Source organism: Labeo rohita, chromosome 11 (assembly GCF_022985175.1).
Source record: "Labeo rohita strain BAU-BD-2019 chromosome 11, IGBB_LRoh.1.0, whole genome shotgun sequence".
In the NCBI taxonomy this organism is placed as follows: domain Eukaryota; kingdom Metazoa; phylum Chordata; class Actinopteri; order Cypriniformes; family Cyprinidae; genus Labeo; species Labeo rohita.
The window spans coordinates 4,085,522-4,111,207 of record NC_066879.1 but is presented as its reverse complement, the minus strand read 5'-3'; the positions used below and the strand labels follow the sequence as shown (position 1 = coordinate 4,111,207).

At 33.9% G+C, this 25,686-nt stretch overlaps 1 protein-coding gene across 2 annotated transcripts in view; it reads right to left on the bottom strand.

Moving 5' to 3' along the window:
- The window catches only part of fgd5a (FYVE, RhoGEF and PH domain containing 5a), a 49,118-nt gene that overhangs the window by 6,877 nt on the left and 16,555 nt on the right, over positions 1-25,686 (bottom strand). For both annotated transcript variants that reach the window (XM_051122419.1, XM_051122420.1), the window contains exons 6-13: positions 18,801-18,949; positions 18,285-18,441; positions 9,224-9,314; positions 7,445-7,495; positions 7,300-7,358; positions 6,958-7,029; positions 6,739-6,807; positions 371-454 (exon numbers count right to left, since the gene is read on the bottom strand). In XM_051122419.1, coding sequence (XP_050978376.1) covers positions 371-454; positions 6,739-6,807; positions 6,958-7,029; positions 7,300-7,358; positions 7,445-7,495; positions 9,224-9,314; positions 18,285-18,441; positions 18,801-18,949 — 732 coding nt within the window. The remainder of the gene's footprint in view (positions 1-370; positions 455-6,738; positions 6,808-6,957; positions 7,030-7,299; positions 7,359-7,444; positions 7,496-9,223; positions 9,315-18,284; positions 18,442-18,800; positions 18,950-25,686) is intronic.

Sequence of the window (25,686 nt, the reverse complement as noted above, 5' to 3'; positions counted from 1 at the left end):
GTGAGTTTATATCACGCAAGTTAAAAAAAAGTCAGAATTGCAAGATTTAAATTCACAATTCTGATAAACTCACAATTCAGATTTTTTTTTCTCAGACTTTATAACACTTAAGAATCAAGTCAGAATTATGAGGTATAAACTCAATATTCTGAGAGCTTTTTACCCCTCTGAACTGAACTTTATAACTCACAATCACAAGTTTATAGCTCATAAACAAAAAGTCAGAACTGTAAGATACAAGCATTTCCAAGAAAAAAAGTCAGAATTGCACATTTTTACCTTGCAATTTCTCAGAATTGTGAGTAGTTTTGCTGCCTAGTTGGTTAACCAAAAAGCAAAATGAATCTGCTGAGAGACACTGATGCCTTACCTTCATTCCACTTAGAGTCAGTGTGTTCTTCAGCCTGTATTTACCATCCTGCTGAGGGTATGTGTACAGCATCACGTCATTCATCTGCAACACATGCACAAACATGTTTACTATCTAAATAGGTACATTGTTTTTATATACAGCTAATTATAAACACTATTACCTAACCCTAAAGAGCACCATAAATGTTCAGAATTTTTACAATTAAAAAAAAACATTTTCTTTATTGTAATACTGTTACAAATTACATTTTTACAGGTACACATATGCATACATACCTTTATACAGTACACAACTATATACACAATTTTAAAAAACAAGTACATAGAGCACTTCATTATTTAATGCATTAATCATTTAGGTTAGAAATGTAAATTATTTATTATTATTATTGTAATTATTATAATAGTCATTATTACTACTATAGACAATACTACTACTACTACCAATGGTAAAATGAATCATAATATATTTAAATTATTTAAACCTAAAACTGAATGTGAGCCAAAGTAAAAGGTTTGCTCACTCTGTCAGATTTATGTCAACCACAAGGAGGCAGTAAAACTTTTTACATTTTCACACATCTATTCGATTTCACACACGATTACAGATTTAAATTATTTAACTATAACTATAAGTACCATTATTATTACTATTGAATAGAACTATATAAACGTACACTATTAAAATTTCCTAAACATAAGTATGAGAAAAAAAAAAAAGTGAAAGTTGCCTTCTGTTATGCTTATGTCCACCACAAGGAGGCGGTAAAAGCTTTAATAAAAATGCACTGTCTACAACAATATTCAAAGCCCCCATGCTTTTTTAATTTTAAAGGAATTAGGAGTGACAGTATATGAAAATAACACTACAGTGCCCTAGTTATACATGTTAAATGTACTTACTATATTAACAGTAAATTTGGAATAATTACAAGCAATGAATTCCAAATCTAAACTTATAGTATGTACATGATGTTAAAATATTTCACTGAGTGCTACTTTTTTAAGCCACCTTGAGGCCCCCTAGTGGGCTCCAACCCCCTGGTTAAAAACAACTGCTTTAAATAGCTTTGACATGATCTAATTTATTCCTGTCTGCTCAATGCACATTCTTCCACAAATGTAGCACGTTCAGTTCAGTACCCAAGAAAGAAATTCACACGTTCGATACAATAGGTTGTGCTTGATAAAAAAAAGTTTATGTGATATTTTCTGCTTTGCTTCGGTCCTGACAATGAAGTAGTTAAGAACACAAACTCACACCCACAAACAGGCTAGCCCTACACTTCAAACTATTGTGTTTGCTCGACATATATAGCTCCAAACAAAAGTAGTGACATCATCAGACATGCAATGTGCGTGCCCCAAACATCCGCAGTTCACAGGCCGTGTCCAGGAATTCAGCCCAGACTTTTTGGGTGGAGGCAGCAGGACAGAGACAACAAAAACATCAACACCAACAGCCACAACAACCCTCAAACAACTGAGAACGTAATGGACACAACAATATTGTCCTTAACCAAAATACTGTCATTTTTTATGTCTCCCTTGAGACTGGACCTTGGTGAAGAAAACAACAAATAACTTAAGTGTCCTACGCAAGACCTCCATAGCGATTACAGTAGCCACAAAAAAGCATGCCCTGATTACACTTCAACACAACTCTACTAAACTAGCATTGCATGATATTTGTGATAATTTCTTATCCAGTTCAGCTCACATGAATGAACTTGACCATGACTTTTCCAGTTGTTCATGATTACTGGATAATGATTCTTTATAGGGATTTCTGGGACAGATCTTTTATTTCAGGTAAAATTTGTTGAAATTATAAGAATTGTATATTTATTTACATTTATATTTACATTTTATACTGCTATAGTATTTATTAATATTTTAAATGGGCTTTTATTTTTATATTTTCTGTTTCATTTAAAATTTCTGCAATTTTGTTATGTGCTCATTTTGTAATAATTCTATTTATCTTGATTTTTTTATATCAGGTTCAGTAGTTTTAGTACATCAACTTAACCTATTTTATCCACAGTTTTTTTTTTTCAATTTTATTTCAGTTAGTCGGCAAGATAACATTTGTAATATTCATTTAAGTTTTTCATTTAATATTTATATTTTAGTTTATTTCTGCTTTACTTTAATTAACATACACTACCAGTCAAAAGTTTCTGATTTTTTAATGTTTTTAAAGAATTCTCTTCTGCTCACCAAGCCTACATTTATTTGATCCAAAGTGCAACAAAAACAGTAACACTGTGAAATATTTTTTATTATTTAAAAGAACTGCTTTCTATTTTAATATATTTTAAAACGTAATTTATTCCTGTGATCAATGCTAAATTTTCAGCATTATAAAATTTTAAACTCCAGTCTTCAATGTAGCATGATCCTTCAGAAATCATTCTAATATGCTGATTCGCTCTTCAAGAAACATTTATTATTAATATCAATATTTAAAACAGTTGAGTACATTTTTTTCAGAATTCTTTGATAAATAGAAAGATCCAAAGATCTTTTGTAAAGAGCATTTATCTAAAATAAAAAAGCTTTTGTAAAATTATACACTATACTATTCAAAAGGAATTAATAATTTTATTTAGCAAGGATGCTTTAAATTGATCAGTGATGACAGACATTTATAATGTTATAAAAGATTTCTATTTCAGATAAATGCTGTTCTTCTGAACTTTCTATTCATCAAAGAAACCTGATAAAATTCTACTCAGCTGTTTTCACCATAATAATAATAATAAATGTTTTTTTGAGCAGCAAATCAGAATGTGTCTGGAGTAATGATGCTGAAAATTCAGCTTTGAAATCACAGGAATAAATTACATTTTACAATATATTCAAATAGAAAGCAGTTATTTTAAATAGTAAAAATATTTCAATATTTTACTGTTTTTGCTGTACTCAAATAAATACAGGCTTGGTGAGCAGAAGAGACTTCTTTAAAAAACATTTAAAATCTTACTGTTCAGAAACTTTTGACTGGTAATGTACATGATTTTAAAGTTGCTTTAGTTAACAATAACAACATGGTCTAAATCACAAAATTAAAATTGCCTGACATGTTTTTCATGATCTCGGTGTTCACAATGTATTTCTAAACCCAAGACAGTCCTTCAAAGATATTGCATGCTTTGACTGTAACTGTTGTAGGGCAGATTAGTACTGGCAGTGATGGGTGGTTTTGACAGAGGAACTGGTCCTCAGGCATTAGTGTGTGAATGATAGTTGGTCGGTGGGATTTTTTGAGCCGATTCACTTGATACTCAGTGAGATAAATCTGGATCTCTAAGAGTCATCGTCACCAGGGGACCCTCTGATATCATCATATCACATCCAGCCAGTGCTGGACTCTATGACATCAGTCACAAGCTCTCATAAAAAAAATACCATTCAGAGCTTGATCGATCAGGGAGAGAAGAGAGCAGGACGGAGAGAATGACAGCAAGAGAAGATGAAGAAAGACCCCAGAATCTAGGGTCTTTAGAGCCATGAGTGTCACAATATCTGAAAAGCAAGCTGTATTTATGTATGGTCCAAAATTAACATTTGCCAAGTGCCAGTTTTCCAGTAACATAATGAGGAACTACAACTACATTGTTTAAAATAAACTGTATGAGCACGAGTCAAATCAAATGCGTAGCTACAAACCGCCTTGCGCCCTTTAACAACTTTAACCTTAGAGAAAATACAACAATTGTACTGGCCCCAATTTTTTTGTATAAGTTGACATTATTTAAAACATCTTACTTTTCTTAAAACATCATCAGGGATGGTTCACCCAAAAATGAAAATTACCCCAAGATTTACTCACCCTCAAGCCATCAGACTAATACATTTTTCTTTACAAATCCTTGTTTTCTACTTCTAATTTGCAGCCAGTGCTTTGTTTTGCTCTCTCTACTGCGTTTCTGCCTATATCATCAGCTGAAACGCCACTCTTTCGTGAGTGTGTAAACAATAATTAGCAGAAGCTACAGATTAAGTTTTTTCTTACACAAACACATCCCTTTACTTCAGAAGGCCTTTATTAAAGGCACAATGTGTATGTTTTCGCCGCTAGAGGGTGCATATTCAAAACAAACAAAGAAATCGCTGGAGCGATTGCTAATGAGAGACGAGCACGATACACGATACAGTCAACCACTTCCGCTTTCTCCGGTCATGTGTAAGTGAGGTAAAACGGCGCTGTTTTATCATATCATATACATTTGAGTGTGTTGAAGTGTTGTTATAATGCTACTCTGTGAATTCGTCACCTGTCTAATACAATGCATAACAAAATAAAGCGACTTTAGGGTTTCCATGTTTTCTACAAAATAAAGGTACAAAATTAAATGACACGGCCCGTTACACTAGTTAAAATAGCTTATTTCTCTGGATTTAAACATTCAAAACACTTGGGATAAAGTACACAAGTCAGCAAATATATAACACTGTTCTAGTAGTTTTTGGATATTTCAATCAATAAAATGTTACATATCCACCGTTGTGCTACGGGCGTCCCGTGTTCGAATCCCGACTCGAGGACCTTTTTATGATGGATGGATGCACTTTACTGGACCTCAAAATCTCAACGCCCATTCACTGCCATTATACAGCTTGAAAGGAAATTTTTTTATATAACTCTGACTCTATTCATCTGAAAGAAGAAAATCATGCACACCTAGGATGGCTTGAGGATGAGTAAATGATAAGGTAATGTTTTTGGGGGAACTATCCCTTTAAGACTTTCAGAAAAGCACATGAGTGTAAGTAGCAGAGTAAATGCACTTCAGTGACTCTACACAGGTAAACAACTGAACTGACTGCTCAGCCTGATGTTTTTAGTGTTGTTTTTCAGCTGCGGTGAGTCAGTGTTGTTGATCTGTTGTTCTCTGGGCCTAGTCTTTAATGTGCTGTCAGTATAGTCCCAGCACAGGAAGCTGGCATCCAATGACCTACAGCAGACATCCTGAGAGGAAGTACGACCCTCGAAAACAAGTGTGCTATAAAGGGGTGGGAGTAGCCTTGTGCTACAGCTAATGTGGCCTCCAGTGTCTGGTGAACAGTTATGGCACATATAAACCAGCCCGCTTACTCTCTAGGAAACTGGCTGCCTTTTGAATGACCAAATAATCAGCAGCACACAGATATTCCTGACTATAATTATTCAGTACCCAAGAGAGCAATATGCGACCCTGGACCACAAAACCAGTCTTAAGGTATATTTGTAGCAATAGCCAACAGTTCATTGTTGACAAACAAAATGTTTCAAGTTCCATTAAGATATTTTGTAAATTTCCTAAATTAAAACTTAATTTTTGATTAGTAATATGCATTGTTAAGAACTTCATTTGAACAACTTTAAAAGCGATTTTCTCAATATTCTGATTTTTTTTGCACCCTCAGATTCAAGATTTTCCAGTATTGTTGTATCCTGACAAACCATACATCAATGGAAAGCGTATTTATTCAGCAGATGATGTATAAATCTGAATTTCACAAATCTGACCCTATGACTGGATTTTGTGGTCCAGGTTCACATATAAGCACCTTTATATTAAACTGAATACGTCAGACGGATGTAAACATGTTGACAGTTCAACTAACATTAACTAAACCCAAATAAAAGTAAATAAACCAACTTTAGCATACTTATAAAAAGAGCACTTATTGTGAGAATAATATACTTTAAAAGAATATTCTTAAGTGCAAACTGACTGTTATGTTTTCAGACATTAGACATTTAATTGCATGTCAATTGCAATTAAATGAACATGCATTAGAATATAAATTCAATTAAATGCACTTAGCTGAACTTAATAGTGCTTTTCTGAACCACTTAAGTACATCTATAAACAAACCTTCATATTTAGTTCTTGAAATATGCTCAAAGTACACTGCCAAATGTACTGATAAGCATTTGTAGTGAACTAAATATACTTCAGTTTCAATGTCATCACTACTGAAACTTATTATATATTTAAATATATTTGTAATTTGACATTTGCAATAAAGTTGCAATTTAGTATGTTTAGTAATATTAACTTAAAATGCAATATTGAACAACAAATTACAGTTAAAATAATAATGTAGGGCAACACATCAAAATAAATGTACTTCTTTACGAAAACATCATTAAAACGTAATGATTTAAGTTTTTAAAAGAATACTTTAGTATCTTAAGAATGTTTACATGATTTAAAGTGCGCTTAAGTGGCCTTTTTCATTAATATTTCATTAATTTTATATTATCTGCAAGAACAGTTTTTTTTTTAAAATATATACTTGACGCACACTTCAAGTGTGCGTTTAATATAATTAAGCACATTGCGAGTAGAAAGAAACATGACAAAATACCAGAAAGAGGTGTCTGGGCTGCCTGCTTTTCCGTGAGACCTTCATCAGAGTGCCCTCCTTGACAAAAACCTGCAAAACACACAGGTGCAAGAGGCCAGGTGAGTTATGGGTAAGGGTGTTATTCACCTAAACCTTTGATGTCTAATAACTGTTACTGATCTTTCAGGTTTTACTGCCCGTAAAAACAGTAATAAACTATAAACATAAAACTGAATTTACCCTTCCTGGTTGGAGAAGGTCTCTTTTTCCCCTCACGCTGTAGTCGATGTGCACTAAGCGAAGCAGGTTCTCCTGCAATTGCAATAGAGAACGAATGAGAATCAGAACTAGAAAATCAAAGTGTTTATTTCTTATTTGTGGATGAGAAAAAGGAAGCGCTGTTCAGAAATGAATAACAGTACAAACAGAAGGTCTGTCTGTGACTATGTGTATGTGTTTGGAGATGCCTCTGTGTCTGGCTGATTTCACACTACTCTCTTTGTTTCTGGACACCTGGGACACTTTTTCATCATGCATGCATCAACAATGCAGCACGCTCTCTCACACACAGAAACAACTCACCCCGTGTTTTAGATTGTCATTAACCTGGTCTGCGACCTCTGACACGATTACCAGCGCAGCTGTCGATAAAAAGTTGCAGTCACAAGCACAATTAGTGTTTTCACAGTTCAGATATTGTGTGAGAGAGAGACGGAGACAACAATACCTTGTGTGTCTTCATACTCTTTCGAATCCGGAGAGAGGTTGTTTAAGTAGTCTGGAAAGAATGAGATGAAAACCAAATGACTAAATAGCTTCTACTTCACCATTTCATAACACTCTCAAACAGTCTTATATTTTATGAACAAGATTCAACATACAGTACATTATTTACAGTTAATTTTTATCCCCAATCTCAGATTATGTCCATAAATGTCCATAAAGTGTTGAGAAGGTAGTTTTATTATTTAATTACTGTATTTCTTGTGCAGTTTGATAAATATAGACTCTTTGACACGTTTGTTCATATACATGTACTTCCAACATCTACACATACAGGACCCAATAAATGCACCCATGTTATTTTAGAATTATTTCTATACTATTATAATATTTATTTAGATTTTATTTAAATTTTTTCAGTTTTCATTTTAGTTTAAGTTTTAATTATTTTGCCATTATGTTAATATTTTTGCATTTATTTATTTTTATTTCATTTTTTGGAATTTTAGTACTTTTAAATTGATATTATTTCAGTTGGCAAGGCAACATTTTTATGTTTATTGTTCACACATATATATATATTATCAATGCTTCATTAATACATTGATAATTAATCCAACCCTCTCTGTTGACTTTGTATTGCGGCAAACTGCCTCCTTGTCATTACAGACTAATAACAAAACACAGAACAATGTCTGAAAGAAACAAAAGCTGCTATGTGACAAGGTGTACAGTAAACAAGCTATAAAACCCAGAACTACATTTTTATAAGATGTCAACCCCAAAAAATGAGTGTTTAAGGACACAAATAGTTGGAGATGTCAGGGTATTTCACGTTGGGCCATTCAGTTGGATCATTTCTCCAGCAAAAGAAAGGACACAGACTGACATAGACCAATAAAATTTAGTTTCTCAGTATATCTCCTCCTCTCAGGATTACATAGGGTGGTCCTTTGAAATAGTTAAAAATAATGATTGTTTCCTGTCGTGATTAGGTTTCCCTCCAGGGGGCGTAGTTCTTAGTGTAATATGACACGTTGAGCTCTACTTTTGTCTATAAACACTCGTAACGTGTTAACGTAGTTCTGGGTTTCTTGTTTACTGTACACCTTGTCACATAGCAGCTTTTAGACATTGTTCTGTTTTTTTGTTATAAGTCATAAATGAAGGAGGCAGTATCCCACAAGTCAATGGAAAGCATTGGATTGTTTTCCCCCGGTGGGTGTGGTTTTCAGATTATGACGCGTGTTGCTCTGTCTCTATGCAATAATGACGTATTGAGTGTAAATGATCATTTATATTGAAATTATTAAATGGATGCTGCCTTATTGGGACAATAAAGCCCTGCTTACACCTACCCCCAGTCCTAACCAATAAATACACTTTATTTTCCAGTTTTCGATTATTTTCTTCATTTTACTGAAAATAAATGCCTTTCCAGTCAAAGGGAGAAGAACGAGTTTGTCAAAAGGTAGATTCAAACTCGGGTCAATCACGCTGAAAAGCCACCGCTACGCGATTTACCACTTACAACACTAGAACCGTTGTTTCACAGCCGTCTTTTGTAATGTTGTCTAGTCCAATCACATGTTGTTGGGCGGAGTTAGTGTAAATAGCCTCTGCCAACAAGACAGGCCATTTGCACTTAGTGCAAATATACACTCCGTTTTTGAATGTTTTAGTTTTTGTTAATATCTGAATTGGACAAATTACTCCCTTGAAAAAGAATTAAAAGCAATAATGCATTAACTATGGAAAAATATTTAAATCATGCAGTGTTCACCTGTGAGGATCATGCGGTACTGGAGCACTCGCACAATGACCCGCAGCAGCTGGTGTTTCAGAGGAACATGAACTCCTTCTGCATTCTGTGTCTGGAATACAAACACACAAGCATATGAGAAAAGGCACATGAAATACAACATACAATGTATGTAAACATATTATAACAGTAAATTCAAGAATACAGAAGAAGGACATGAAATATACACAAAAAAATCTATATCATAAACTAATGCTGCATTCATGTAACATAGGACTTATAGCACATTAAGCTACTGTAAAAATGATGTCTCAATGGTTAAGTAAGAAAAATCTAAATTTGCATGAACTATTTTTCCTAGTCAGAAACTCATATATACAGTAATTATGATTATTTCATAGTATCCCCACATGCTGCACATAAATGCATGGACGCAAAAAGATCTCTATAAACTCAAAACACTGTTTCTCCACCAAATACACGCACAATCAAGAGTTACATGCCACCTGTACTCCCTTTTGACCCACAAGATACAGTATCATAGATCACAATGGCACCACGTAGAAAAGCCCATTTCAAGGTTATTCATTGACCTTCCCTTTTTTCCCGCTACACAAAAACCTGAGTACGCCTCATTCCATCCAATTCCATCCCAATTATATCATTCACTGGGAGAAAAAGTGAACAAGTGAATCAGTCAAACACGCGGTGAGAAGAAATCAATCAAGGCCTAATTGACTTTGACACGTCATTGTTCATGCACGCTCTGAGGAGCCTGAGGGGACATGAGAGGTCAGTAAAGGGCAGATAAGGGCAAATAACATTAGACTTATGGAGGTCTGGAGACATGGGACAATGCTGGAGATCTTCAACGAGGAAAGGGAAAAAGAGATGCCGTTAATGACCTTGTGAGGAGTGTGAACGAAGGGAATTGTGGCTTCAGGAATAAGGAACACAGGCAATGATTGTCCAGTTTGCACACCTGCCACAACATCTTTCCCACAACACTTCTGAAAGGCACCCTCTGGCTTTCATTATCGTTTTCCACACTAGTTCTCTCAGCTTCATTGTGTCTGCAACTGTACTATAACCTCACTTCAGCATTACACAGCAGTTTATCCATCACATGATCCAACACAGATCTGTTATTTGGATGATAATGAGAAGATCAAAAAACAAACAAACAAACAAATAAATAAAATAACGTAAATTCACACAATTAAATAAAAATATATACTAACTAGGGCTGTCAAACGATGAATCACATCCAAAATAAAAATGTATGTTTACATACTATATGTGTGTGAATATAAAAAAAAAAATATATATATATATATATATATATATATTCAGTGAATTGATGTATTAAATACATAGTAACAATAAAAATGTAAAAAATTAATACCAATGCATAGATTTCTAATTTCATGTCATAATATGCAATCACATTAAATTATATTATATATATTTTGTTTTATTCACCTCAAGAGTAAACAAAGCGCAAAATTATGGCAAATGTTTGATTTAGTATATTATAAAATATTACACAGAATTTAATAAAATTAAAAAATAAATAATAAATATTCAGACATTAAGTACAATTTCATAATGTATAAAATATTTAAAATAATTAGTAAATTGATGTATTAGATACACAGTAAACATACAAATGAAAAAGTTAATGCTAATGCATAATTTCATATCAAAATATGCAATCATATTAAATTATATCATATATATTTTATTTTATTCACTTCAAGAATAAACAAAATGCAAAATTATGGCACATTTTTGATTCAGTATATTATAAAAATATTGTACTGAATTTAATTTAAAAAAAAAGTACAATTTCATAATGTATAAAATATTTAAGGTATTCAGTAAATTGTGCTAAGAAGAATTATACAGAAAGTTAGAGACTAGATAAAGAATAGCAGGAGGTACAGAATAGCATCAGACCACATTTTAAAGCATAACATTAGTCTAAATCTAATTTAGTCCAGTCTAGAAAGTCTGCATTAAGCACTTTTAGGTTTTGGTGTGAACATACTGTAGCCTTTCTCTCTCTTCAACTCTTAATATCTTGCACCTGTCCTCCATTATCTAATTACTTCCTCTCTGTATCGTTCCTTCACTGCAGCGAGCTTCATCCTGACCATAAAGCCTGTCAGATTCCTGTGTTTAAGCACAACATGGCCTCATTGTTAAAGGCAGTAGAACTAATGAACAGCCTCGTACTGAATACTGGCACCAAACTGCAATCCAATTGACATTTGTGCTGAAGAAGTGGCCAGTCTTTGTGTATGTGTGTAAGAGCAGATATTTAGTGGAGTTGGGACACAGCCAGGAGAGCGAACGGCGGCTCGTGCCAGAGAACAGACAGGCTACACAAATCAGGCACTGGTCCGGCTGAAGCAGCGTCTGCGTGGACAGCTGATTTAATTGAGGGTTGTTTAAGAAGACTGCTCGGCTAATTAGCTTTTTTCCGCCTCATTGCCTAAATGCCAAATCTGTGTGTATGTGTGTCAGTGTCTTGTTCTATCTTTATCTTGTCCATTCCACCTCCACAATTTAAGAGCAACACTATGTACTAATAATACACACGCAAAGAAACACTATGGCTGTTCATAGTGCATACATGACCCTTGAGATTTTAAAATGAATGAATAAATATTTATGAGTTAGTATATTTATTTATACAACAGTTCTTTCTGGTTCTCGAATCTGACTGGTTGAGAGGAGCGCGATATTCCAGTGATATCACAACTATAACCGTTTCACCGTTTGTATCACTCCACTTGTGGTATTTCTCATAGCGAGTGTCACGGCACAAATCAACTATAATTTTATAAATAATACTGTTTTTTTGTAATGTAGTTTCAAGAGTTTTTTTAGGAATGTACTTGTTTAGACTTCAACTATGTGGTTTGTTAATAAAGACAACGTCTGTTTGAAAATTCGTTTTGATGTTTTTGGAAATGTGAGCTCCAGGGTGTCAGCGGGCGTCAGTGCTCACAAACCCACCGAGAGCAGCCTCACCTCGGCCAAATCTTCTGGAATTTTCCGCTGACTCTGATGTCTCAAATATGAGATAGAATTAGTTTTGAGTAAATCTAACGGACAGTCTTTGGTGTCATTAATCTATTATTTGTTCCAGAGCAAATAGTTTGGGCTGAGGGCAAAATCTTATCACGTTATATTTTATGTAACTTTAATGCTGTATAACAGAGCGCTGCATTTGTCCTTTTGACTGAGTTGCCTAGAAACTTTTTATGATGGCTGTTGTTGTTTATTAAATATTATTATTCAATAAATCATATTTTATATGAATATTAGTAGTATTTAATAGTGTTGCGTACTGCGAAACAGTGTGTGTTTGTTCATGATGGTGATTTTAGTTACATTATTCCACCATTAGATGGCGATGAGACTGTTTTTATGAGTGAGTCGGTAAAGACTTTTATATTGAAAGAGACTGAAACAGGGCTGTAAACATAGAAGATATTTTTACTTTCAACAACACCTTGTAAGAGCAGTCAACAAACGCAAATCACCCTTAACAGATTAAAGAACAATAGAACATAGATATTGCTTTCCTCAGCGGACATTAAAACTAATTTTTAATTGTGAATATGAGATTGAGCTGAAGAATGAATGCTGTATCAGATGCAGGTAATCACACTCCCTCAGTCCATCTCTATCTCATAATGCTCTACACAATACAGTGAGCTTTTAATACAGTAATACAATTAGCTTTCAATAAAGCAGCTCAACGTTCCTTTGTTACTTTTTCTAAAGTGACGTTTACAAATTTGTAACGGAGGCTTGTGCTCAGCTGATAAACTGTCAAACTGAGATTTGAACCTGTGGTAGAAGGAAGTAGTTCTGCACATAAGAGGGATTTTAAAGATACCCCATTGTTGTTTCTTATGTATTTACTCACTCATGCCGTCAAACTGTTGTATAAACGCAATAACACACTCATAACCGTTAGATATGGCTGTATATTGGTACAGCTGTGATTCAGCTGTAGGTAATCACAGCGTGCCGATATACAGCCATAACCCACAGCTATAAGTGTGAATATTGCATTTATGTCTTTAAAAACCCTCTTTTGTGCAGAGCTACTTCCTTCCGCCACGGATTCAAATCTCAGTTTGACAGTTTAACAGCTGAGCCCAAACCTCTGTTACTAATTCGAAAATATTACTTTAGAAAAGTAACAAAGTAACTATAAGTTGCTTCATTGAACATGTATTGTTTTACAGAATTAAAAGCTCACTATATTATGTAATTATGAGAGAAATAGATGGACTAAGTAAGTGTGATTACCTGCATCTGATACAGCATGCATTCTTCAGCTCAATCTCATATTCACAATAATACATTAGTTTGAATGTCCGCTGAGGAAAGCGATAGGATTTTTGTCGCAAGTTCGTGATTTCTGATGACAGGGCTACTCAGTGCATTTTTAGGCTGCTTCAAGTTGTTGTTGAAAGTAAAATTTACTTACTTAATAAACAGCGTTTATTTTTCAATATATAAGTCTTTATAGCTATAGGCAATTCAGGCTCTGATATACAGCATTGAATTTACATAAACATGATGAGATTTTGCCAAAACTATATGCTCTGGAACAAATAATAGACTAAGACTGTCTGTTAGATTTATCCAAAACAAATTATATCTCATGTTTAACCACTGTAGAGACATCAGAGCCAGCTGTAAATTTCAGAAGATCTGGCTGAGGTAAGGCTGCTTTCAGCGGGTTCATGAGCACTGAATGACCGCTGACGCCCTGGAGCTTACATCTCCGAAAACACTGAAGCAAATTTTTGAATAGACGTCATTTTTATTAACAAACTGTATATTTGAAGTCTAAACAAGTACATTCTCATCTTAAAAGCTTTTAAAAGTACAACATTTTTAAAATTATAGTGGATTTGGGCATCCGCCATGACACTCACTGTGAGAAGTACCGCAAGAGGAGCCTATGTTTGTCTCCTTCCTCCTTACACATTCTGCACACACATGACCAGATACTTATAAACACACACGCACACTTTCATTGTGAAAACCCTCGTAAACAGTGTAGCTGAACAGGGTTTAATCCTATCAGACCACAGCGGTGATCAGATCAGCTACTGTAGATACTTCATCTCTGTCATCAACCCAGCACGCACACTCACGCACAAAATGAGATTACACAAGCTCGACTCCAGAGAAGAGAATTCCTAATGCATCCTCTATCCTCAATGCATCCACTAGCTTCAGTGCATCCACTGTCCTTCATCAAAAAGCTCAAGTGCTGCTGGTGTATTTGCTAACACGAAATGCCACATCGCTGAAACCCATGTGGTAAAATCCACATTCATTATTTGTAGCAATGAACAAAAATACATGATATGGTTCAAAATTATAGATTTTTCTTTTATGCCAAAAATCATTAGAATACTAGGTAAATATCATGTTCCATGAAGATATTTTATACATTTCCTACTGTAAATATATAAAACTTAATTTTTGATTAGTAATATGCATTGCTAAGAACTTCATTTGGACAACTTTAAAGGCGATTTTCTCAATATTTAGATTTTTTGCATCCTCAGTTTCCAGATTTTTTAAATAGTTGTATCTCGGCCAAATATTGTCATGTCCTAACAAACCATACATCAACGGAAATCTTGATGTATAAATCTCAATTTTAAAAAACTGACCCTTATGACTGGTTTTGTGGTCTAGGGTCACATATATCTGGATGAATTTCACAAAAGCATGTCCAGGTCATGCCTCATTCTGCAAGAATAAAATAAAATAAAATAAAATAAAATAAAATAAAATAAAATAAAATAAAATAAAATAAAAGAATAGAATAGAATAGAATAGAATAAATTAACATGACAACATAAAATAAAATATAATAAAATAATAAAATAAAGAAATAATAACAAAATAAAATAATAAATAATATTGTGACATTTTATTAACATTAAAAAATGTATTGAATAGTATGAAATACTATGAATAGTATTTTGAATATATTTTAGAATTTTAGAAAATGCCTATTAGTATTTTTTTTATTTTTTTTTTTCAAATTCAAATTATTTTTTATTACTGTAATGCATATTACTATAATGCATTTTTGTAATAAAATAAAATAAAATAAAATAAAAATTACATAACAGGAAATAAAATAACAAAATAACATAACATAAATAAAAATAACAACAAAATAAAATAATAACATACATAAAATAATTACATAATATAAAATAACAAAATAAAAATATAAAATAAAATTACAAAACACAAACATAATAAATTAACATAACAAAATAAAATAATATAAATTACATAACATAAAATAACAATATTTAAAAACAAAACAAAAAATATTGACATTTTATTAAAATTTTAAAATGTATTAAAAATAACTCATTATTTTGAATATATTTTATATTGTTTTAAATAATTATTTTACTGTCAATTAAGCACATTCAGTTTTTATTACTGTAATGCCTATTACTATAATGCCTTTCTGTAATTCAATTTATTTTCAGTGATTCTCCTTAGATTACTGTAAAACAGCATACTCTTTTTTTTAAAGTCAGTGCAACAATTACTTCCACAACACATAAATACTTTACAATTTAAATCTTAATTTTTTTTACATTACAGATTATGAAATTTTGCATAATGACAATGAGGACTGGGGAGAAAATGTGCTAAATTTCATAATTCAATAAACACATATGGTCCTTAAACCAGGCATCATTTTTTAAACATTTTGTTTTTTCTTTTTCCTTTGGGGTGAGATATGACCCAGACATATTCTTGACGAGCACCATTTCAACATTTAACATTTCTACATAGCTGCAATAGCAGCATATTCTGATAAAGTCAAGCGGGTGTTTAAAATCTGACTTGTCCACCTTCAGGCCCCGATCAATAAAACAACTGCATCTCCTCCCATTTAACGAGCCGAGAGAAGCATCACAGCACAGATTGGGTGAATAAAACAAGTCAGCGGGGCTAGACAAATGGCTGGCAGGACAAGAGAAATGTAAGGAAAAGCTTGTCTTGTTGTTGACTTGTGTGTGTGTTTGCGTGGTGGTACACCAGTGAGAGTCAGCTCTATTGGTTTCATTAGTGCGGAGTGACCAGAGGCAAGCAGTGATGCTCAGTACATACATCACCCAGTCAAAGCCTATAAGCGTTACTGCAGCCGTACTGACCTGGACACACTGAGAGGACTGAGTGAGCACATTTCACACAGAAATGAATTACATTGTGTTGAAATGCTTTGTGAAGAAGAATATGTGCTGTTATAAGCAGAAATTATGTTTTAATCTTGTTTCATTATTTGGATCTTAAGCCACATGAAAAAAACAGACCCATGACAGGCTGTCACACATTATTAAAGATGCAATCCTTTATATAAAAAAAATATAAAAAGGCCTCCTTAACCTGCGAGCGTTTCACCAAGCTCAATTCATGCATATAAGAAGAAATCTTCCCACATTTTTACTTTTTAGTTCGAGCAGATTTATATCGAGCACATTTAAAGGACATTTGGCTAAATCAGCCTTTCTTTCTCTCTTTCCTGATCTCTCCCTGCTATACATTGAGGGTCTAATTTTGAGTCGACCACCCACGGAGGCTCCTCTGAATACAGATGCTCATGCATATTAATGAGCGAGGACAGCTGGCTTCTTGTCGTTGGTGATCCCGATCACCACAGAAATGTGTGGTCAGTGACTCCACCAACCATCCTCCAATTAAATGATGCAGCGGAGCCTCGGTTGTGAACTGATTGTGTCCGTAATGCACTGCAGGTATCAAAACCACAGCAGTTGATGAAACCACATTTTATGATTCTCAATACCAATTGCACAACAAAATGTAAAATGCTGTTGAACATACTATTTAAAAAGCAAAAATATTAATAAAATATTAAGAGATATTAACACATATCATTTTAATATGTATATTGTTAATATTTTATGTATTATATTGTGTGGGTGTGTGAGTATATATATATATATATATATTATGCAAATACATATAAAATGATATACATTATATTATAAACATAGTAACATATTAACACTATTTTGTTTAGAAATTTGTTTTTATATAAATACTATATATAAAAATATATAAATGTATATTAAAATTGTGTATATATATATATACATATATATGTGCCACCAGATGGAAGTTTTTGAACAGTAAGATGTTTTATGTTTTTTAAATAAGTCTCTTCTGCTCACCAAGCCTACATTTATTTGATTCAAAATACAGAAAAAGCAGTAATATTGTGAAATATTTTGACTATTTAAAATAACTGCTTTCTATTTGAATATATTTTAAAATGTAATTTATTCCTGTGATCAAAGCTGAATTTTCAGCATCATTACTCCAGTCTTTAGTGTCACATGATCCTTCAGAAATCATTCTAATATGCTCATTTGCTGTTCAAGAAACATTTTTTACCAAATCAGAATATTAGAATGATTTCTGAAGGATCATGTGACTGGAGTAATTATGCTAAAAATGTAGCTTTGAAATCACAGAAATAAATTACATTTTAAAATATATTCAAATATGAAACAGTTATTACATAGTAAAAATATTTAAAAATTTTACTGTTTTCTTTATGCAAAAATCAGACCAAATGTGGTACCATCAATAAAAATAAAAATATATATATTTTAGTAAAGCACTAGGTAATTGCAACTTTTTATTTCACAATCCAGACCTTTTTATTGTTTCTCTATGTAAACTGTAAAAAATGCACATTTGCAAATGAAAACTTAGAATTTGTAGAGAAAAGTCAAGATTTAAACTCAATTTAATATTTATATCTAACAATTCTGAATTTGGAATTCTGACTTTTTTCTTAAAATTCTGAGTTTACATTTGCAAATGTGCTTTTTTGTTTCCTCCACAGAATGAAAAAAAATGTAATTCCAACTTTTTATCTGTTTTTTTCAGAATCATTTCTTTTCCAGATCATCAAATTGTGATCGATTCCCAAACAAACCACACAAGCATCCCACATTTGCGTGTCAGACCTCACCTCAAACTGTTTTACCACATCTTCGAAAGCTTTACTCTGTCTGCAGCTCTCCTCCAGCACTGACATGCTGCGGTCATAGTCTGAGATGTAGGTCGCGAAGGATGAAAACTCAGCCCTGCGCGTTAATATGACATCAACCACTCTCGGACTGTCCTCCCTGAAGATGAATGAGAAACAACGAGAACTTTTTAGAGGGCATCCAAGGACACTCATACTGGCATTATAATGGATTGTGCTACTATAACATCACATGTACTGCTATGAAAGAGATAAGAGTGTGTAATGTAATGTGGGCAAGAACACATCAGCTTGTCCATATTAGTATGTGGCTCAGGTGGAGAAATGCATACAGCACAGAAGATGCAGAGTGCATGCATCAGCACCTTGTAAAGGATGCACACATTATGTGTAGTACAAGTAAGGACTTTTTATGGAATGGCATGCTATAAAAGGTGCATAAGCATGTGTAAATGTGTGCATTACCTTAGTGTGCATTAGTGTAATGTGTGTTCTCACCACTGTTTAATGCGAGTCTCCAGCTCGCTGAGGATCTCATTGTGCAGCTGGTAGGCCTGAGGAAGAGTGCTCAGGATCTCATCCAGCTTGCCATTTTCTAACAGAGGTTCCTCATCATCTCCTGCTGACTCTACTGCTGCCCTGAAATCCTGGAAGAAAGCAGAATGACTTGAGGAATCCTGAAATATTTCAAAACAAAATACTTTATTAAAGAAATAGTTTAAAATGTGCAGAACTATACCAACTTCCTCAGGCTTTCATGCAAATTACTGGTACTTTAAGAATGCATTTTAATAAGAGCCGTATTTCTGCGTGTCTGTGTTAGTGAATGCCGCAGACATGCAGTTTTGTTTTCAGCCTCTGCTGCCTCAATATACGAGTACATGAACACATGAACATAATCTCTAGAACTGCTCTGAGAGTCACTGCATGAGCATTTTACCGTTTCTTTTGCGGAAACTATCGTCATATAATGAAGACCCTAAAGGTCTTTACAGCCACCTGACAAAATAAAAGTTCGGTTTAACTTGACAGTCAGAAATATATCAATATACTACTGAATGTAAAGATACTACTACTACTACTAATAAAAATATTATTAAAACAATGTTTAAGGAATATTTACCAGAAAAAAAATATTTACCAGAATTTATTTACCAGAAAATTGTAAATACACATCACAGTATTTCTGAAAAAAATAAATAAATAAATAGCCTATAATAAATAAATTCTTTATCAAATCTAATTATCTTTATAAATTCATTAGACATGCTTTTGATTATTAAAATGTAGGGAAACGATTAAAAAAGAATCCAGAAAATGAATGGAAAACAGATATTCACAAATAAAACTGAATTTGAGAAAAATAATAAAACGTATTTCATAGGGCCTTAAAAACATTTTTAAACTTTTAATAAATTGCTGTTAAATTCTGCAAGTTTCATGATTTAAATTAATTAGAGATGCTTTTTGATAAATATTTTTTAAAATAGAGTCTAGAAAAATTTAAATGGAATTTAGGAAAAAATAAAACAGATTTCATAGGGCTCTTTATTCCATTTGTCTTTGTTTTATTCTATTTGTCCTTTAGTTTGTTACTTGCATCTAGGTTCTTATTATTAATAACAAAGATAAATTGACAAAAAATGACTATGTCATGATATAAATTGTGTTGTGGAATAAAATTACTATATCATGAAATAAGATTTGGCTTTATTTATTTTATTTTATTTTTTAAAGGGGGGGATGAAATGCTTTGTTTTAATAGATAAAATAACTATGATCTCCATTTGGATCATCAATAATTTAATTACTTTTCCTGTTGTTTTCTGTTTTTTTTGTAGTATTGGTTCAGTAATAGTATTGTGATATTTTAGTCAGGTATCGTATCGAAGTCAAAATTTTGGTATCGTGACAACACTAGTGCAAATACATCAAATAATCTGAACTTGTCCTCTCCTGCCTGTAAATTGAACTCTGACCAGATTCATCCATCAGGCTTAAGCTAGTGGATTGAGCTAAAAGCATCCATGTACTCAAGCCTCCAGCTTTGACACAATCTTTGCCCACAATACCACCCGTCAGGGGAACATGTTATTAGTTTCTGCTGAATATATTTGTTTTGGCCATAACAGACAGTTAAATTGAGCTGGCCTGTTCGGAGACCACTAGTCTGATGGCTCAGGATCCGGAGAGGATTTATTTACCTGACCCACTATACATACACGTCATGTATCTTATGAAGGGATAAAATCTGCCCTGAAATATCTTCACAGGCAAAGCCGTATGGGAATGTGTATCCTTTATGGGGAAGCATGCGGTCGTGCTGGGAGGCGGTACGCTGGAATTCCTTTCTGAGCTTCACACATGAATCAATGTGTATCGATCACAGCCGTGTCAGCGTTTGTCAATGCTCTCATAAATAACTCAGAGCTGTTATACAGTCCTCCTAGGTACTATGAAACTTGTTTCCTCCGATAGCATCTCAATAGCTGAAACTCCCTGACAAATTTCCAAATTGCAATAAAAATGCTTTGTTACACAGTTGCCTTCTTAAGTCTCATTACACTTTTATTGCTTTCTTACAGTTCAGCTAGAGTCGAATGCATAAACCACAATGCAGGAATGAACTGGCTGGTGGGAGATACTTGTATTCTCATTACTTGTACCCTTTTACTCTTCCATTTATGTTACTTTCCATTTTTTGCTCAAAACCAAAAAAGCTGCAAATTCTCAAAAATCACATGCCTAGCAACCTGCACTCCATAACTTTCCATTAGGGACAGGTTCTAGAAATCCTTTGTATTTTTGTGTTCAATAACAAACAATGGAACAATAGGGTGCGTGTTCTGTTCTGTAGTTCTGATGAAGCAATCTGTTCCTTTCAGAGTACACAAAACAGAGAGAGAGACTGAGAGAGAAAAAGACAAAAAGATAAATAAAAAATGAGAAGAAAGAAAGACAAGCCAAGTAATCCAGGAAAATATTTTACTTAAAGGAGAAGTCCACTTCCAGAACAACAATTTACAAATAATTTACTCATCCCCTTGTCATCCAAGATGTTCATGTCTTTCTGTCTTCAGTTGTAAAGAAATTATGGTTTTTGAGGAAAGCATTTCAGGATTTTTCTCCATATAATGGACTTCACTGGGGCCCCGATTTTGAACTTCCAAAATGCAGGTTAAATGCAGCTTCAAAGTACTCTGAATGATCCCAGCCAAGGAAGAAGGGTCTTATCTAGCGAATCGATTGGTCATTTTTATCAAAAAAATAAAAAATTGTATACTTTTTAAGCACAGGCTCTGGGATGCACGTCTACGATGCTACGAATTAGTAATGGGTCGTTCTTGAACAATTCTTTCATTCTGAACAAATCTTTAATGTGACTCGGGAAGAATGAGTCATCTCGGGGAGTGATTCGTTCAGTCGTGCATGCGCAACATCCTATTAGGTTCTGTACTGGAATTAGTTCACCTGTTTCGAGTCTTTGGGTTTTTCAACAAGTTTTCATGTTTGAGTCGTTCGTTCATCACGTGACAGCCCCATAAGATGAACGAACGACTCAAACACGAAAACTTGTCAGATAAGAGCTAACTATAGACTAAAGACCCAGGTAAACAATGAATTAATCTTTTCTGTTTATTATAGTAGAGTTGGGGTACTCGGACTCGTACTCTGACTCAAGTCCGGTCTCGAGTCACGGACTCGGATGCATTTTTACTCAGACTTGACTCGAACTCAAGCCTTTCGGACTCGGAAAATATCCAGAGTCCATCCAAGTCCAGAGACAGTTGACGGTAATGTCACTGGCTCGATGCATTATCACGAAAGTGATATTTAGTATTTGCATGTGTTTTTAAGTCTTGTCAAATGGCCTGAAAACATCATCTATGTTTTTTGTTTTGTGAGCAATTAGCTTGTCCAAAAAGGTAATTCAGTGATTCTATTTGTGCTATTTTGTTTCTTCAGCCTCTTCATCGATATGACCAAACAGTACTGTTGAGTACCTTTAATATATATATGTTAAACTTAAAACATGTACAAATCCCCATGCAACAGCAGGGAATAAAACGCCCTCAAAGTCACGTCTGACAGCAGCCGAACACTGATTTAACGATGTCATAGTGGACAGAAAATCAAGGTGACTCAGATCCTCCAGCTAATTATCATTCAGCACAGCACAGAGAGAGTGATTAATGACATCTTTATCTTTTCCACATACCCACTAATTGTTAAATGCAGTATAAATATTTATAGCACATCAATTTCAAACTGAACGTTCTCCCAAACGAAAGCTAGACATGAGATACTACCGCAGTACTCGCTCTGATGTGCCTATTCATTTGGCTCCATTCACGATCCCTCCTGTTACGCTGCTCAATGCAAATCTACGGCATTATGTACGAATAAGGGGAACTATAATTACAGCTCTACTGTAATACAATACAGCATATGCATACGAGATACACGGGCGTGTATAAGATTAGCATTCTTTAGTCGTTAACAGGACAGCGATTCTATTGACTATGGTTTATTTTATTCAAATGAGGCAATTAAAATGGTGAATATGAAGTATAGTAATTTACATGAGGTGCACCGTATGAAGAACTTCAGTTCCCCCTGGATTGTGCTAAATTGCTCCTTCAGCTCCGCCTTGACTTGATAATAGCGATACATATTGTATTAATCATGAAAACAAAAGCATTAAATCTGGTTATGAAATTACAGTCTAGAGGACAATGTTTAAAACAATAGGTTATATGATTTTTTCTGGATAATCTCATCACTCACACAGACCTTGTAAACCATGCACAAACACACACACACACACAGAGCTCTAGGGAACCAGGTTAGAAAGACACTTTGGCTGTCAGAGTGGGCAAGCTAATGAAAACAAATGATAACTTGTATTGGACACAGTACATGACAGGGCAATATTAAGTACAGTGTACCAATGCACAGTGAAACTCCTTCCATTAGACGGCATTGAAATCTTTACACTGAGATATAAGAAGCAAGTACAGCTAATGTCTAACTGAAAAACACATACACCAGGTACTAAAAAAAGTCATTTCTGTCCAATTCTGTCCTCATTTATTTTCAAAAATTTCCATTTTTTTACCATACAGTTAAAGTCAAGAGGGTCCAACGTTGTTTTGAAACATTGACATTCATTATATATAAAAAACATTCCTCAAAATATATATTTTTGTATATATGATCAGCACAGGGTTATTAGAGTTAACTAAAACCATAAAAAACTTGATATACAAGTAAAATTTATCTGAAATAAAATAAACATTAAATGACATAAAAAATGTCATTTTAGCTTGTCGCCAAACCACCATTTCTCATTTAATTTAGTTTGAAAAATAACAAATAAAAATAAATAAAAACTATACAGACATAAAAAACTAATGCAAATGCTAAAACGAAAGCAACACTGGTTTAGCAGAAAAAAATAAAGTAATAAAGGTTATGAATGAGTAAGTAATAACATTACTTTCAAATTTGGGTGAGCTGTCCCGTTAAAACCACTTTGATACTTAACAGTAATGTCTTAAAGTGATAGTTTACCCAAAAATGAAAAATCACATACATTAAGATATTTTTGATGAAATTCGAGAGCTGCATAGACACCAATGCAACTGAAATGTTCAAACTGCCCAGAAAGGTAGTAAAATAGGCAGTTAAAATAGTCCATGTGACATCAGTGGTTCATCCGTAATGTTATGAAGCTACGAGAATAGTTTTGTACACATAGAAAATGTCAGAACGTCAGCAGCATCACACACATGCATTATGGTGCTGTTGTGAAGCGCGGCGGAGGCTGACATGGAAATAAAGAAATTGCTGAATAAAGACTTTTTTTTTTTTTCTTTGCGCACAGAAAGTATTCTCATAGCTTCATAAAAATTAAGGTTGAAACACTGATGTCACGTAAACTATTTTAACAATGTCCTTACTACCTTTCTGAGTCTTGAACATGATGTGTTGCTGTCTATGCAGGGTCAGAAAGCTCTCAGATTTCATCAAAAATATCTTAATTTGTGTTCTGAAGATGAACGAAGGTCTTACGTGTTTGGAACGACATGCGGGTGAGTAAGTAATGACAGAATCTTAATTTTTGGGTGAATTATCGCTTTAAACTGATTTAAAAAAAAAGAAGTCAATTTGCTCACCTTGATAAAGTTATTTGGGGCCTATTGCCAGAACTGATGTGTTTTTATGTTTATAAGTGACGAGGCTCATGAGAAGATTCCCAAAACAAAAGCCTGGTGCGTAGGTATTGCGTCACTCACAGGCCGACTTTTTCAAGACAAGGTTGTCAAGGCCAGGAAGTCTCAGTTACTGAAACAACACTGATAAAGGTTTGCAAACCCCCCCACCCGAGAGTGTGTGTATGTGTGTGTGTGTCTTTCAATGTATGTGTAAACGTATGTGTATAAAGGTGCAACGTACATTTGTGCATTTGCAATTGGCTGCCAAGACAGAATTGCTCTGTAGTGACAGCAGCAGTAAAAGACTAGGAGCCCTTTCAAGGGGACCTTTGCCTTTCTCATGAAATCAAATGTAGCTGTTTTATAGAGGTGTGTCATTTAGTATCTATTCATTCATGAGTTTTGCTCATGTAAAAGTCTCCAATATTATGATAGGGTAGGTCTAGGGTGGTTTCTAGGTGTTGCTTAGTTGTTAAGGTAGCATACCTCTCTTTAAAGGAGAGGTATTACTTTTACATGGTGTTTGCATATAAATGTCTTAACTGTGTGGACACAACCACCCTACAATGACAAAAAAACCCAATCACTCCTTTTTTTATTCCTAAAAAACCATATCAAGCCATTTTGATTTTCTTAGCAGTATGACATCATATTGCTCAAGCCCCGCCTATGACTGCTGACGTATTAGCATATTTCCTCTCTCAGCCAGTCTTTATTTTCTGCTGATATCAGAGGCACTGAGGATGCAAAGGAATGTTTTGTTTTTGATGGTAATGCGTCACCGAATAAACAAAAAATGTAAGAGAGGGGTGGGGTGAGCAGTAGCTCATCATTTAAAGAGACATGCAGTGAAATGGGTCGCTGTGAACAGAGTTGGTTTTGACTAGGTAAAACAGGTTGTTTTACATGACCACTGAAAAATTTTAACCAAAGTATGTTGCTGACATTTCATGAAGACTAAATTGTGGAAAATGGGTATCTGATGTCATTTTTTAACAGCATGAATAACTGTAGCACCCTAAGTATGAGCAAAGGTAGTAACAATGCTTGCCTTAATCAAAACTAAATAAGGTTGCATTTATTAAACATAATTTCACTGGTCACAGTGCAAGTCAGTTTTATCAAGAGCAAAACAGATGACCTGCATGCTGTCTGGTAGCAAACAT